The 17,705-nt window shown below is 39.0% G+C and overlaps 1 protein-coding gene across 2 annotated transcripts; it reads left to right on the forward strand.

The window, feature by feature from the left end:
* Positions 1-636: 636 nt before the first annotated feature.
* On the forward strand, positions 637-15,150 carry DNAAF4 (dynein axonemal assembly factor 4). 2 transcript variants are annotated; one of them, XM_048867560.2, is made up of 9 exons: positions 637-1,522; positions 4,068-4,215; positions 5,687-5,820; positions 7,230-7,473; positions 8,308-8,453; positions 9,974-10,083; positions 11,242-11,395; positions 12,468-12,573; positions 14,189-15,150. In XM_048867560.2, exons 1-9 carry the CDS (start codon positions 1,400-1,402, stop codon positions 14,296-14,298), a joined length of 1,275 nt encoding a protein of 424 aa, XP_048723517.1. In that variant the 5' UTR covers positions 637-1,399; the 3' UTR covers positions 14,299-15,150. The 2 variants fall into 2 exon arrangements, with proteins under 2 accessions (XP_048723517.1, XP_048723518.1); XM_048867561.2 differs by having other exon boundaries at positions 643-1,522; positions 7,230-7,470.
* The last annotated feature ends 2,555 nt before the right edge of the window (positions 15,151-17,705 follow it).

A 17,705-nucleotide genomic window follows, 5' to 3' on the forward strand; every position in this document is an offset into this window, starting at 1 on the left:
GGTCTTCTAAGGCCTCAATCTTGCAACTGGCTCTTTACAGGCACGAGGATCCACCTCCATGGAGCCCATTGCAGGATTCACAAAGTTAATGCGAGCACGCTTCACTTAATTTAAGTCCTGATTCTGGAAACAGCTTCTCATACACGTGATCGGTTTTGAAAAGCTACAGCGATCACTCAGTTGCATCCAAAAGAAGTTTGCCTCATGTTAAAATGTTTAAAAATCCTGGAAAATCCACAATTTTAAACTAGTACACCATAATTATTTACACGAGTTCATTCCCTAGCTACAAACTACACAAAACTAAAAAAACACAACGTAATAGTGGCCCTGATTCTCTAAATTTTGTGCAGGGTCGGAGGGCAGGAATCTAAAACGGTACATGGCAGGTTTAACTGGTTTATTCTTGGACTCTCCGTGGCAGCTGGTGGGCTTTGCTCAGCTGAAAATAGCCAGAGCATCTGGCCCTCTGCTTTTCACAGTTCCTCTGGCTGAGGCGAGATGGGACTTTAAGGGGCTCTGTCACCTGCCATATGACGTTGGTTGGTCTGAACTTTTTTAAATACTGTGGGCCCAAACGCCACCTCCAGCCAGTCGCTGCTGGAGGTAGGGTGACCAGACAGCAAGTGTGGAAAAATCAGGATGGGGGGGATAGGAGACTATATAAGACAAAGTCCCAACAAAATCGGGACAGCTGGTGACCCTCGCAGAAGGCTGAAGCGACGGGCCCTCTGTCATCTGCTCCTTTCAGAGCGTGGGAGAGAAGCTCCGTCCCCTGGCTTGGGGAGTGTGTGTGTGTGGGGGGTCTCGTACAGCATCGGGCGAGAGGCCTGCTGGGAACAGCCTGACACAGCGTACAGGAGGCTTGCGGACAGGTGCGGTCCCAAGGGCCGCGTCTGCCAGCGGCCAGGCCGGCCTGCGCGGGGAGGGGCCCCAACCCGGAGCTGGAGGGGGCCCGAGGCCTGGGAGACTGAAGAGTTTCTGCCCCCGAGCCCTTCACAGGTGGTGCCCGACCAGGCCTTCCCCTGGCGGCTGTAAGAGCGTTCCGGTGAGGCGGGGATGATGCGTCTGGCCACGCCGGTCATCACGCCCTAGCTGCCCGCCCACGGGCCTCATTGCCAAGGGCTCGCCTGGGCAGCCGGCGACACCTTGCAGACTACAAATCCCGGCGTGCAACGTTCCCCCAGGGGCGGGGATAGCCCAAAGTCCCAGCATGCAGCGGTGCCCTGGCTGGGCAGAAGTCCTCCTGCCTGTATCCCCGCTGCTCGCTTCCCGTATTACGTAACAGCGGGGCACCACTCAGGCCTGGTTCCAAACCCGGAAGTGCTAGGGGGAGGGCAGCGGAAAGTCTGAACCCTCCCCTAGTAACCGCTGCAGGGCGCCCTTAGCAGCGGCGGCCATGCCGGTCTGGGTGCGCGATTACAGCTGGCGGCAGACGGACACTGCTGTTTTCCTCTCCCTGCCGATGCGGGGTGTCCGGGTCACCCAGGCAAACATCTTCTGTACTGACCAATATCTGAAGGTGGGGCGGCTTCTGCTCTTCTCCCCCGCTCCCAGCCTGAGCAGAGCCTTGCACTGTCTTCCTTTCGCCTTCCCCACTCGCCTCTCCGCGGGAGTCCCTAGCCGCCGCCGACTTCTCCGTGGGTCGGTCTGGGCAAGGAGGCAGCGCCCCTTCCGCTTCCCATCCCCTCCACAAGCTGGGAACCCGTCCTCCCGTGTCCCTTCCACTCTCATCTGTCTGTCTGACTCTCCCTTTTGCCGCTTGGACTATGGCAGCAATAGCAAAGTGAACGCGAGCAACGATTCCTGATCGCTGCTGGGCACCAAGCCTGCCAGAAGTCAGGGTTTTGTCACTGATGCTCTTCAACCTGTGCCACCAGCCGAGCAACCCTTTAAGAGAGTTGAAAGGGATTTGCAGGGGAAAGGTTGAATACAATTCGTTAAAGCAGGAAGGAGAGGCCTTCAGATTTACTGCTTAAAGGTGGTAGATGTCTCTCAGGCACAGTGTTTTGTTGTTCTTCAGGACAGACACATGGTTCTGCGACCACCGTGTGTGTATGTGGATGCTAGTTGGCAGATACAGAAATTAACCTTTGGGAGCTATGTTGATTTATGTTACAAATATGCACAGGTGAAAGTAAACTGGTATGCCCCGGTATGGCGTACCAGTAAGAGCCGGTGCGCCGTACTGGGACCGGCTTTCCTAGATGGCAATTTAAAGCCCTGGGGTAGTGGCGATGGGGCTGCGGTGGGGATTTAAAGGGCCCCGGAGCTCCAGCCTCCACGACCGCCCCGGGCCTTTAAATCTCTGCCGGAGCCCTGCTGCCGAAGCCCTGTGGTAGCGGCGGCGGGGCTCAAGAGTGAATTTAAAGGGCTGGGGCGGTAACGCAGCTGGAGCCTTGGGGCCCTTTAAATCCCTGACAGAGCCCGGCCGCAGCTACCCCAGGGCTCGGGCAGCAGGGCTCAGGCAGGGATTTAAAGGGCTTGGTGCTCTGTCAGCCGCTACCACAGCGGAGCCCCAGGCCCTTTAAAGCTCTGCCTGAGCCCAGAGCCCTGGGGTAGTGGTGGCAGCCGGGAGCCCCCGGGGCTCCTCAATGATTTAAAGGGCCCCGAGCTCCGCTGCGGTAGCGGCAGCTGGAGCCCTGGGCTCTTTAAATCACCCCTGAGCCCTGGAGTTCCCAGCCACCCCTGCAGCTGGTAGCTCGGGGGTGATTTAAAGGGCCCTGGGCTCACTACTGCAACTGGAGCCTGGCCCTTTTGATTTAAAGGGCCCCGGGGATTTAAGGCCCTGCCTCTTCTGGTTAAGGCCACGCCCCCTGCTCAGGTCTCTGGCCTATGGGTAAGTCTTCTAACTTACTTTCACCTCTGCAAATATGGCATATTATGTACATAAATGAATGAATTAGACAAGGGAAAAGTGATAGAGAGTTGTTTGTTTTGTTTTGTATTCCCCAAACAAACTACAATTTAGCAGGGAGTAAACCATTTAAAAACTAAATATTGATTCGTAATATAACAGTATTCTTGTTAAACTGACGTATGATAGGTGACTGGGGAAATATTCTTTAGCCACCACTGCTGCTTTATCACACTTTAACTACATGAAGCAATTTTCTGTGGTTATACTTTATCTCCTACTTTTTCTTTATATTATTGATTTAAAATCAGATATAGGGTAGACTCAGGATTTTAAGCCAAACTCCATCCGTCAATGATTTGTAATCCATTGGTCAAATTTCCCACTCATTTACAGCTCCGCAACCCTGTGGCTTGCACAAGAAAAAACGAGGGCAGATTCTGGCACCTTTGGAGAGATTTTCAATCACTGGGTGTTAGGCACTTAACTCCTACTGGAAGCCTTTTAATGGAAGTTGGGCATCAAGCTGTCTTTTATGCCTTTGAAAAGTTTCCTTTACTGTAACAAGAAGAAAAAATACAACAACATTGTAATCAATGCAATAATTATTGGGAAATTGTGCATACACTTTTAGTTTGTATTAAACTAAATCTTTTTCTTAAAAAGTACTTGTCAGTGTCCCGTGTTTCTCATTGTACTTTGCTGGGTGGTTTTTTTCACATGATTGCACTTTTTGTGACTACAGTATATGTAATGGAAATTGTAAAGCTGCAACTAGTGTTCCAAAGTAGTATATTTTATTACTTATTATTAGTTTTTGGTATTGGTTAATACTATAAGCATTTGCAAGCAAATAATAATTTGCATTATCACTGCAGCTCTAATTCTTTCAATGTTGTTTGGCATTTCACACTGTATACTAGAATTTGGACTCATTTATAAATGTTAATTTTATTTTAATATTTTAATGAGATGGTTAAGCTACTGTAAATGATCTCTTCTACTGCAAATTACAGTCTAGTTAGTGGAGTCTCTCTCACTCACCAGCTTTTATGATTTTCTTGGTTTATTATGAGAAAACATTTGCTAACTATTTAAAATATATGTTGGGGATTTATTATTTAGCCACAATCTTATTAAAAATTTTATTTAATGAAACACTTTTAAAATAAATACGCATGTATATTTATTTGCTATTTACATTTTATAGGTAAATGTTCCTCCATTTTTATTTGAAGCCATTCTGTATGCTCCTATTGATGACACTAGTAGTACAGCAAAGATCAGAAATGAGACCATTTTCTTCACTTTATATAAAAAAGAAGTGGCCATGTGGGAATCCCTGGTTATGGAAAACGGTAAGTTGTCTACTGTGGAACATAGATGGACTATTTAAAAGACAGGCAAAAACATACCAAACCCTTTCCCTGCAAGAATTCATAGGTACATGAAGTAGCACATTGTAGTTTTTTTCTTTGTAACAAAGCTCATGCATTTCTTCTCTCTCCAACCTCAAGCTCTAGTTGAACAGAGTAGCAGAAACACATACACACAACAGCAAATATTAACCTAGAAAATCAAAGTTCAAAGAACCTTAACTCTGCCTCATTAGCAACCCCTTGAGAAGAACCAGAAACTTAAGCAATGTGAGGCTGTAGCTAACACACAAGTTACTTCCAAATGTAAGAACACATTTTATTGGATTGATTTATTCTTAATGCTAGAGAGTGATTCCTCACTGACATTTCAATGAAAGTGCAGTTTCATCACAAATACTAATAACTTTGGGATTATGAAGAGCCATTTGAACTCCTCAGCAGTATACAAACTTGCTTTTGGGATAAATAACAGCAAATTTTCTGCCCTGATCTCCAAACAAACTTTTGCCTCCAAATGTATAAGTATTGTTTGAAATTTCTGGTTTATTGTATTTAAAATTGCCATAAATAGTCCATAGCTACACAAACAAATCTAAGACCAGAAGTGACTATGTGTCAAGTGTATGGAGCTTTGGAAAGGCAAAGGATCACATTTGATGTTTGAGATGTGTATAAAGCTAATATCCTACAGATGACTGCAGACTTAAGGAAAATAAATCTGAGCTTTCAAAACTCATTTTTGTAAGGTTACCTCTTATATAGTAAGTGTGGAAGTATATGTTGTGTGGAACATGGAATGTTGGCAATGGCATGGGGCAAAGTAAAGGTTGCTTGGGTGACTTCAGCTGTGCATGTCCATATTTTCCAGCGCTTGGGGAAGATAATGTTTATGAATCGTTTTGGGGGAGAGGAATATATGGGTGTGTTCGAAGAAAACTACTGGGTTTTCTTTTTTTTTTTTTTTTCTCTCCCTGAAATACCAGGAACCTTAGATTATACAGATAGATAGCTATCTCATTTCATCATTTTCTGTTACTGCTGATTGCTTCCTTTTTGCATTACAGTTATGTTTGACAATGAAAATAAATTAGCTTAACTTTTGTTATAGTTGCTTTCTGTGTCTTGTACTGTGCAATGTTTGGATAGCAAGCTCTGTAGAGGAATATTTAAATCCAAACCAAATTATTCTTTGTGAGAATTAAAAACGAAACATTTCTACAGATTATAGGTCTTGTCGAACCTTATTATAAAACATAGTAGTTGTGTTTAAGTGTAGTTTATATTGTCCCTTTTAAAGATGTGATTAACAGAGGGTTGTATTGTGCACCTGGGTGGGTTACATTTTTGCCACTCTGTCTCAGATACAATAATGAGAGAAATTCTCTTGTCCTGTACACAATGAATAACACATGAACCTCAGTCTTAAATTTCTCAAATGATTTTCTTTCAGGTGACAAAGAGAAAATGCAGAGAATAAGGGAGAATGCTATAATAAAAGCCCAAGAGAAGGCAGATGAAGAGGAAAAATCAAAAGCTATTACAAAACGAGAACATAAAAAATATGCTCTGGAGGCCACAATGAAGGTAAATTTATATGCAACTCTACAATAATTAAATACAAGAAATATAATCTTATATAATTTCCAACTAACCTGACAGGTTTGGGGTTAAATATGCTGTTTAAAAATATCTTTTTTTAAAGTAGTCATTTTTATTAAAGTGGCAGGAGAGTTTGCATAACTCTTAATTCCTCATTTACTTTTAGTTTGGGTATATCCATATAGAGGAAAACGGTTGTGAAAAAATTTGGACTGTTAACACATTCATTATAAACTGACTTTTTTTTTTTTGGTGAGATCAGGCAGGTGTTGGTATCTAAAGGGAGATTAGGATTGCAATAATTTGGCACAAAAGGTAAGGTGAGCTCTATATATGGATTAAGCAATGTAGACTCTAAGAAATATTTTATTCACCTTCATTCTGGAATATAAAATTTGTGGTATGCAGCTTTTGCGCTACGGCTGATCCTTAGTCACCTACCTCTGTTCTACGATGCTTTCACTCACAAAAAACGGTAACTTTTATATTCCTTTATTTGCACCAAATTGCTTTTCTGCATACCTCATGAAATGACCATTTATGTTAACTTTTTGTGTTGTTAAGATATTCATAAAATGCAAGAGGACTGTCAAAACTTCATAGCTTTTAAAAATATAACAAGCAGAATCTTAGAGCTTTCAAGATTGCATATGCAGGAATCACTTTCAGCGTCGGGCAAATGGAGTTATTTCTTGAGTAGACATGTGTTAGCTATTCTACATGAGCATCTAAGTTTCAGGAGAAGTGGGAAATTAAGAATAATGTATTCAAATGAAACTGTATATTTTACAGCTCTAAATTTCCCTGAGATACTGAGCTGGAATGTAGCTAGGATACTGGGGTAGAACCCTTACTCTCTTGAATAGTGCCATAGGATCTTTTGTAAGCAGAAGTGGTCAGAGACTCCATCAGAAGGGTGTAGCAGCTCCAGTAGCAAAGTATTCCTAAGTATCATGCTGGAGGAGTGGTCCATTATTGAATCGAAGGAAAGAATGTTACATGCTAAGCTTCTACATAGTCTTTGTGAGTCTCCCACCAAGTACTATAAAGCAGCCCAAAGTGCTAAGAAAAATGTAGTTTCTTCAGAATAAAACAACTCAATAAGCATCACACTTTCCTAAATTTTCCTAAGCCTGCCCCTCTAATAGTGATATTAAAATAGCTTGAGGCATATATTTTTCAAGCTCTGTGAGTTATTTTACGTATTAATACGTATAAGCCAATCAGTTTCCTCCTTTTCCAACTATTTGTCTAGAATACCTCAATTCTGTATATAATGTCACATATTAATAATAGTGCTGTGTAGAATTGGGAAGATACTTATGCACTCTCATTTCTGTTCTGCTCATTTTCACCAAACGTTACGTGTTCTGATAGTTCTGCAATTCAAACAGCTAGAAGAAACGGAGAGAAAAAGAATTGAAAATCTGAAAGAGGAGGAGCGAAAGAAGGTCACTGAGGAGCTGGAGAGATGGAAAGAAAAGCAGAGAAATGAGGAGAAAGAAAGAAGGATACAAAGAGAAGAGGAAATACGCAGAGAAAGGAAACTAATAGAGGAGAAGAAAAAGCAAGAAATAAATAAAGCTAAAACTCTAAATGCAGGAACTTCCAAGACTAGAAGTATATCTACAAGAGGTGGTATTTGGAATAAAGTTTTACCTTTTTTATAACCTATATACTATGTTTGTGGTATTAAAAATTCAATTCTTAAACCTTTCTAGGCGTTTCTGGTATGTTCTACCTTCATATCTAGGTACTGTACTGAACTACTTATTTTTCTTTTTGACTCCAGTTGGTTTAGTCTCTTGTTTACTTGCTGTCAATGTGTTGAGTCACACGTAAGGGGAGATTTTGGTTCTTAGCATTTTTTTTTACCCTTTCTTTCCTTCCGAGCCCCTCAACATAATACTTCATTGCAAATAATACCATTCCATTAAATGCTGCTTCTTAATGCTAATTAATTAGTGATTTCTGTGCACTCCTAAACCACAGAAGTATTGGATTAAAAAAACCTTCTCTCTCATGGAACATAGCTACCAAGTTCCTAATACAAGCGGAAATGTTACATGGTATTCAGTGTAAAATATACTGCAAAATGATTGGGTGACTTCTGCATATAGCCTTCAGTGTAAGCCCCCATTTTCCAAACCTCAAATCTGTCCCTGTATCTGAAATTCATATGAAAACCAAAACTGATTTATATGAAACTCAAATTTTACAGAGGTTTTGTACATCCTACAGGAATTGTACATACTGTGAGTTTACTGTGTATGGCGATATAACCAACTTGCATAAAAAAGTGTGATTTTAATGTGTTTAGAGCTATTCCTTCAGGACACAAAACAGAAAAACTTGAGGTGCACTTCTACTTTATAAAACTGTAAATTAGGTCTACTTGAAAATATGATGGGGAAAGGAGAAAATGGAAAAATAAATTTGCTTTCTTCTGTTGTTCTACTTCTATCTTTGCAGCTTGTAGTTCTGAAAATATATTTTCAGGGAAGTTAAAAGAAGAATCTTTCCCTGCTCCTCGATCTGCTGGTACTATTAAAATTAGTTTCACATCTCGAGTGTTTCCTACAGCTCTCAGAGAATCCCGAGTAGCAGAAGAGGAAGAGGTAAGGATATTTTTCCATTTTGCGAGGGTGCTCTCACTGCACTCAGAGGTGCTTGTAGTGCTATTCATTCATGTGGCCAACTACAGTCCTATAGGAATGGGTCTTCGATTGCTTTACTAAACCAAGCAGGAAAGCTCACATTTTGGTAGTAATACTGTTGGAAATAGAAGTTACAACGTGGAAGTCTTATTCTTGACATGAGACTGATACATCTTTACCAATCTTCCTGTCATTTCATGAAGTCATATGTACTTCTCATTTATTTTCCTTTGTTGAAATTAGTTTAAACTAGAGATATTGTGAGCAATTGAAATGGTCACTTCTAATTTAACCGAGATACAAATATGTTCTCTTCTATACTTATGTGGAGTAGTGGTCATCCACCTTTAACTTAAGAAAGCTATATCCCTTATTAAGCAATTCCTGTGGTTGTAGAGTGCTGAGCATTGCTTTGGTCCTTCCTGTCATCCTTTATATATTTCTTTGAGTCCTGTATTTTCTATCGATTTTCCTACTGAATATGTACAGGTTGCTAAGTTAGTTTGAAAAGTAAACTATTCTATATCACTGATCACTTTTTTCATCACGGATAAACTGCAAATAGGAACCTTGGTTGTACTGTGTAATATGACTATTATGGCAGGGAAGACAGGACTATAAATTGAAGTAATTGAAATAATTTATATTAAATGTTGGTCTGGAAAAACAGTCACATTATTTCTTGAAATTGTATTTTTTAAAAAAACATAACGGTACCAAGTTATTGTAATCACCTTGAATATGTACTATAAGTAAGGCCCTACTTAATTTGTGATATTGCAGAAATTGTGGATCCCACAATATTTGGCTTCAACTGCAATTTCGACAGCAGGAGCCCGACCATACAGGAGGCTGACAGTGGGAGCCCCTGTTCTCAGTCCTGGATGGCAGCTGAAAAGAGACCAGTTTCCCACTGATTCCTCAATCTTATTTATGTGTAATATTAAAAGAAATGTTTCCAACTAAATCACTTTTCACCTAAGATGTGATTGCTCAGATTTACAGAAATAGCTTGTTTTTATTTTAAACAGTTTTAAAGAATTATATGTTTATACTTGAATTCCATACCAAATTTCACTTCACATACAAGGATGAAATGCATTCTATAAATTCTATCCTCTTGTGGGGTTAAGATCAAACTAGATTATGACATTTTTTGGTCTAAATTCACAATCTGTTCTTTGGGACTCTGTTGGATGAGCATTGATACATTCTTCTTTGTAATCACAATAAACAAAAAACAGTTTAGTAGTCAGGCAGTACTGCACCCTTACTGCTCATTTAGAAACAAAATATATGGGAAAACTTAGAGCTTTTCTGATCTTGAATCAACAGCTAGGTGTTTCTACTAAAAATGGGGTAAAGAAATACTTCCTCAATAAGTAAGTGAAAGGATGAAAGCAAAATGAAAACCTAAATCTCAAAAAGTAAATCAAACAAACAAAATGCTAACATGTTGCACACACATCTTCCTACCACAGTGGCTGCATAAGCAAGCAGAGGCTCGTAGAGCAATGAATGCTAATTTTTCTGAGCTGAAGGATTTAAATGAGGAGGAGAAGAACCCAGACTGGTTGAAGGACAAAGGAAAGTGAGTTAAACTCATTCCAAGATATGACTACAAGCATGTATCAGAAACATAACTACCGAATACATTATTTTTCGGAAGTTAAATGCTGATTCCGTTTTTTAGTGTAGAAAATTTTTAGTTTGTATGTTATCTTTCCATGCAGAATTTTATTTTCCATCATTTTCACTGGATGATTTACAAATAATGTATACACCACATCTTTGAGTTCTAGGAAAAATGCCTTATAGTGAGCCTGTGGCTTTAGGGGATAGTGCACTGGATTGGACTCGGAAGACTGCTCTGCCACAGGCTTGCGAGGTCACTGGCCTGCTTAGGCAAATCGTTTCCCTCCCTGTGTCCATGTGTAAAATGGGAATAATGATGCTGACCTCCTTTGTAAAACTCTGCAAACTATCGATAAAAAGTGCTATATAACAACTAGATGGTATATTAATATTATTGTTATAATATGAGAAGCTCAATCTGTTTAGTTTATTTAAGAGAAGGTTAAGAGGGGACTTGATCATAATCTATAAGTACCTACATGGGGAAGAGATTCCTAATAGCAGATAGCTCTCTAATCATGCAAAAAAGATCCAATGGTTGGAAGCAGATGCTGAGAAATTCAGACTGGACGTAAATTGCAAATTTTTAACAGGGAGGGTAATTAATCATTGGAACAATGTACCTAGTGATGTGGTGGGTTCTCGATCACTTGAAGTCTTTTAAATCAAGACTGGATATCTGTGTAAAAGATACGATAAAGCCCAAATAGAAGTTATCAACTTGATGCAGGAATTACTGGGTGGGAGTCTATCGCCTCTGTTATTCAGGAGTTTAGATTAGGTGATCGTTATCTGAGAAAAGTCTGGCATTAACGTCTATTAATTGTCTGTACCATATCCATGGAAATATGATCTGCTTTTCCTGTTCTTCAGTGCTGTGTTACCTTACTTTGTCATAAACTTTTGCCAACCTGGCTGCCAGCATGAAGTTTGAGTAGACTGCATCTACATTGTTTATTATGTCATCCAAAATGTCATAAATGATCAGTTTTTAATGTTTTTTTTTAACTTGTTTGAAATTGTTAGTTTAGTCCAAATTGTTTACAGTAGATAGGCATTCTGTATCGTATTATGTTTTTCCTTGTTTAAAATGTACTTTTTATTATGTTTTCAGCAAAATGTTTGCCACAGGAAACTATCTTGCAGCTGTAAATGCCTATAACCTGGCAATTCTGTTAAATAATAAGATTCCAGTACTGTATCTGAATCGTGCTGCTTGTCACCTTAAATTGAGAAACTTGCACAAGACCATTGAAGATTCATCTAAGGTATACATATATTACACACAAAGTAGATTTTTATAGTTAATCTCCGTATAACATGGATATGATATTAAACTAACATATAGCTAATTTTTCTGTCAAGCAAGAATGTAAATACTTATGGACACTATATAACAGCTTAAGTTTGGTACACAGACAATGATGTATCAACATTTTGGATTGTTCAGCCCTAATGATAAATAAAATGACTATTAAAGGGTTGGATTAAAGGAGAAATGATTGGCTAATGATGGTTTCAAAATTTTGTGTTCATGCAGTATAATCTAACAAGTTGGGACTTGATAGATACAGTAACTATATTTTTAATAAAATAGTGCCCATCAAGAAAAGAACATAAACAGATATACTTACTCTTTTAAAAAAGCTTTTAGTGACAAAGGTTTATAGAATATACCCACATAAATTTCATAATCTGTCTTTCGTTCTGCACTTAGTATGAAGAATTAAAAAAAACAAACCCAACAATAATCCAAAAGATTCTCTTAAAAGATTGCTGGAATGTCTCAATATTTGATCAACCACTGCTTGTGGAAAGACCGAAAATCTCTATGTTCTGTTATCTAATAGTGCTTCAGCACAATTTGTACTGTGTTTTTACTTAGTTTACTAAAAAAATAAAAAAACTCATTACCTGACACACATGGATATTTTGAAAAAAATGGGTCCCAAAATCTTTGCTTGAACTAAGCACTCCATGAGGCTCTAAACTTATTTCTCCTAGTAACTGTAGTAATGAGATCAATATTTTGTTTGGAGCACTATTTGTGATATTGGACTATGATAATGGAATATATTTGCTGTTTACAAATAATCATTAACACTTTATGCACCAACCTAAGATCCAGATTCCCTACTGTGGGACAGTTTACACTTTTAAAACTGCACTTGCGTTTTCGCACCTGCAAACAAATTGTGAATGCAAATCATAGTGGTTACACCACAAACCAGGTAATTAAATGAGAATGCAGATTTTTGTGGGTGCATGTGTATCTGCAAATGGGAGGTTAGGCCACAGAAAATCTGTCTCTAAATATCTTGGATATTTTTATTTGTAAAGGCACTAGAATTACTGATACCACCTGTTTCAGACAATGCTGATGCTAGAGTGAAAGCTTATGTGAGGCGTGGGACAGCATTTTGTCAGCTGGAGTTGTATGCTGAAGGTAAGAATTCAGGCTCTGAGTCTGCAAACTCTTATGTATGTGTTTAAAATTACATGACTGTAATCCCATTAGGATCAATGGGCTACTCATATACTTAAATCTTTTCAGAATTGGGGCCATAATGTTTAAAGAACTTCTGTTTTATTGCTGAGATACATATATGTATAGTATGAAAAAACATACCGTTACAGTTTATATACCACAAAAAGTGAAAAATCTTAAACTCCCAAATTTTTCCAAAGATGTAAAAATATAAACTGTAAATATTTTCTTATGAAGTCATCAGAAACAAGTCTTTTTAAAACATTATTTTTATTCTGAAATGTATACATTTTTGACAGGTAAAATATTTTCCCCTGTATTTGTTAGAAAATCTGTAATAATGGTGCGTATCTATTGAGCTTTCTAATAATATACCATTCTTATCTCACAAGGCAAAGTTAAAAATGAGAGAGAAGGTATGAGGTAAATTTTTTAAATGCCACTATTTAAACTTGTATTTTTTTCCCTCTCCTCTGGTCATGTCCTCTCCTTTTGAATCACTTTGTTGGCTTTTCTCCTGCTGTTTCATATCCAGTTTGAGACTATATAAACCTTTTCACCTCTTACATTTGTTTTATAATTTCTTATTCCCCCTTGCACTCATTATGGCTTTTCAGACTACTCTATTCACAGGTTATGGCTTTGTCCGCACTAGCAATTCTGTCGGTAAAACTTTTGTCAGTCAGGAGTTTGAAAAAACACCTCCCTGACCGACGTACGTTTCACCAACAAAAGTGCTGGTGTGGACATTGCAATGTTGCTAACGCCGCTTGTTGGCGGGTGGTTTAACTGTGCTGTCAGGAGAGCTCTCTCCTGCCGGCAAAGAGCGGCTATACTGGAAACCTTACGGCAGCACAGTTGTAGCGTTACAACTGTACCTCTGTAAGGTCCATAGTATAGACATAGCCTTAGTTTTCTTCTTGCATTCTCAGCTTCATGCCTTCCTACATCCTTTTTCTCCTCTTCAGAATCCACTTCTTCCAGAAATCTTTCTTATTTTCTTCTCATCAGTATTCACTGCATCATTGCTTATCTGAACAGTACATGTGTCTATTCTAATTTAAACCCCAATCCTGCAATCGAATCCATGTGGTTGGACTTAGTGCTTGTGTGCGTACCTAATAACTTCAGTGGAGTACCACAGAGACTCAAGTCTCTGTCTGTGCAGATCCATTTGCAGGTTTGAGGCCTTAGGCTGCAGGCTCTTTAGGGCAAAGATGTGACAAAGTGAGTTTGCAAGGCACCATGTAAATATATAAAAGGTTCTGTTTGTGTTTTAGAATAATGTTGTAAGTTTTAATAATAGTTTAAGATTTTAATATAACTGTGTGATATTTCCATTAGAAACAATTGTTAGTCTTATGAAATTATTAAATTAACTTTGGGCTGTATGAAAATATTTAAGACCATATTTTGTTCTGCTCCAAATCCCATTCAGTAAAATTATCTGAAACTCAAGCTGCCCTACCTTTACTTGCATATAACTTAGGGAAAGTTACTTCCAACTAGCTGTTAAAAAGTATAAATACTGTTGTATATAGGATTAATAATCTGCTTACTGTATTAATATTAGGTCTCCAGGATTATGAAGCTGCTCTCAAGATCGATCCTACAAATAAAACTTTAGAACAAGATGCTGAGAAGATTGAACATATAATTCATGGAACTGCACAAGATTCTTAACAAAGGCTAGAATCAGCATGGTGGTGTATTTAACAGGTTGGAATCTGGAAAACCCTTATTTTAAATTCTGCCTGAGCCAGTGAAGTCACCAGACATTTTTGTTCTGCGCTCATCCCAATTATAAAATTGGGTAAAAGAGAAGATACTTCTCATAAGAACTACTATAACTTGGGTAAATATAGTGCAGAAAGAGAAGTAAATAATACACATTTTATTTTCTTACCTGTTTCCAAAATTGTCATTTGTTTTTTTTGTATGAAATATTGGCTAGCCTGAATAACAGAACATACTTTACTATATTTAATTTCAAATCTGTTATTAAGTAAACAAATGTAGTCTCATGGATTTTTAAAACAACTTCAGTGGTTAGTCAACATTATTAACTATGTTCATAGTTCTGCTACCAAAGTTAAAGTGCTAATGTAGAAAGGAACAGCCATCAGAACTGTTGTGGAATCAGAAGTCATCCAATTAGAAATATTTCACATAGGACTAGAAATTAAATAATGCTCATATTGTATACGAATTTGCCCAAACAAACAACCCTAAAACACTTCCTTAAAAAACTGGAGCCAAAATATTCAAATATGATGCGGTGAACTTTAAAGGCCTGATTTTTCAGTTGCTCAGCACTAGCGGCTCCCATTGAAGACAAAGTTATCAAAACTTGGTGCCTCTCAAAATCAGGCTATGTATTTAGGTGTCTAATTTTGAATTTAGGTGCTTAATATCAGGCATACGACTTGGGAAATCTTGGTCTGGAGAAGGGTTAATATAATCTTTGTAAAATGCAGTGAAATGTTATTTGAGTATTAAGCAATGTATATTAAATGTTTCTAACCCATTCAAAAAGATTTGACATATATTGATTGAACTGACCGAACAGTTATGATGCAATTGTAATTTTGTCAGTAGTAATGCATTTTAAATGAAAAACAGCAAGCCTGCTGTTGGCTAAATACATCTGTAAATCTTTTATTTCATAATGGCATTAATTTTGTTATAAAGTGTCCTATTAATGATCACTTAAACCTGCCAGAATCTTAAGGTACATCTACACAGCAATTAAGCACCTGCGGCTTGCCTGGGTCAGCTGACTTGGGGTTCCAGGGCTTGAGCTGTGGGGCTCTAAAATTGCTGTATAGATGTTTGGGCTTGGGTTGGAGCCTGGGCTCTGGGAGGAGATAAGTACATGTGGTTGTGGGATTGTTGTGGATAACAGGATAGGCGCTTACCTGGCCCTGTTTGAGATTAGGAAGCCCAACAAAATATGACTACCTTCCCAAACAAAACCAAGTTGGGCAGCCCTAGAGATGAGGAAAAGAGGAGAAGCTGAGAACCAATAACCAGTTGTGGATCCCTGATTCTCCTCCAGCCCCAAAGCAGGTTAGAGCAGCCTGCAGGCTGCCTTAATTTGTGCCAACTGGTTACGGTCCCTAAAGACTACATCCCAGCTGGATATAGTGAGAACACATTGTTCTCAAGCCACTTTCTCCCTGCTCCTAACTTGCTCCTTTCTTCCCCAACGTTCTTCCATGCTGCAATGAGGAAAGTACTGAAGCAGGGGTTACACTTGTTCTATGTCCCATGGGGACTCTCCCATGCCTGGAGAATCCCTGCAGGATATGTGAATGGTTTCTGCTCCCTTAATGCCATCTGCATTGCCTAAATGGAGTGGAACAGGTCAGAGAATCTGCCCTCAAAGTACTGATTGTGGTCCTTTGACTTTTTTGAACTAAAGCTTGGCCCTTAGGCTGAAAAAATTGGACCCTACTGGATTTGTTAATGTGGTCTGGGATACAGTTCTACTTATTTTAAACTTTTGACTGTTATTTCTGAGTATGCTTGGCATTGATGGTGAACAGCTATGATGCAATACTTGATCTCATTCTGAATTTCTTTCTTAGGTTACTAATTTGTTCCTGATTTGACAATTTGTAAGTAATTAGTAAAATAGATAACTGCTAGAGATGTTATTTCTTTGGTATTCATGGTTGCTAAGCAGGTATCAAAAAACATTTTCTAAAGTGTTTAATACTCCATCAGCTCACAGCTGTAGTTTGCATTTTTGCACTGAATGAATGTAGTGGTCAAGCACTCTGGACTTGGGTTGGAGCCTGGGCTCTGGGAGGAGATAAGTACATGTGGTTATGGGAATGTTGGGGATAGCAGGATAGGAGCTTGACTGGCCCTGTTTGAGACTAGGGAGCACCAACAAAATGTGACTACCTTCCCGAACAAAACCAAGTTGGGCAGCCCTAGAGATGAGGAAAAGAGGAGAAGTTGCATTGCCCAAATGGAGTGGAACAGGGCAGAGAACCTGCCCCCAGAGTACTGATTGTGGCCCTTTGACTTTTTTGAACTAAAGCTTGGCCCGTAGGCTGAAAAAATTGGACCTTACTGGCTTTGTTAATGTGGTCTGGGATACAGTTATACTTATTTTAAACTTCTGACTGTTATTTCTGAGTATGCTTGGCACTGATGGCGAACAGCTATGATGCAATACTTGATCTCATTCTGAATTTCTTAGGTTCCTGATTTGTTCCTGATTTGACAATTAGGGAATTTCTGACACTCTGGGAATTTTATGCAAGAGGGCTCTACCATTCCTTAGAACCAGTTAGCAGACACTATATTATGCTCTCTTTAAGCATAGTGAAGCAGCTATGCATAATGCCTCCCAGTGCTCCCTCTGTTTGTTATCCCTAATGCAGGGCTGTGATTAGCATTCACCCATTTTTGCTGAAATGTAATTTTTTGTTTCTCACTTATTCTGAATGCCACTTCTTTGGGACCTAAAGACACAGTTACTGATGTTCACAAGATATTATCTGCCTGAAGTTTTCATTTATTCTTTGTGTTTTCCTCTGAGCTGTCTGTTCCATGCAGTGAATGTTTTATTCCAGAGCATGTGATTTATACTTAATCTTCTGTTCAGACTATATTTTACATATGAGGACAAAATGAACCATTCTTGCATAAAATTCCTAACCCAACTTTTAGCTGCCCTCAACCCAATCTCTATATTTGTGCCATCAAAACCCCTATTTATCAAGCAAACACGTGTGTACCTAACAAAGATTTGTGTGACTGAATTCCCATTTACCTACTGCTAAAAATATGGTCAAATATAGAAGTTCAGTTACTTTTGTTTTCATATTTATGCACCCTTCAGTCTAAATTAGTATTTTAAGGTGCGTATTGTAACAGTGCCTGTAGATTAAAACATTTGTCTCACATGCAGACCTCAAAGGGCTGTACATGGGGAAAACTACATTGATAAGAATAGATGGCATCCCCCCTTCAGCAACTCAGAGGCAGTGTGCACAGCTTGATTTTGGACACTACATTACAGCCAGTAGGTTGGCTGCAAACTGTTGTATCACCTCCCTTATACTTGCGTTGTG

Source organism: Caretta caretta, chromosome 10, assembly GCF_965140235.1.
Source record: "Caretta caretta isolate rCarCar2 chromosome 10, rCarCar1.hap1, whole genome shotgun sequence".
Taxonomy (NCBI): domain Eukaryota; kingdom Metazoa; phylum Chordata; order Testudines; family Cheloniidae; genus Caretta; species Caretta caretta.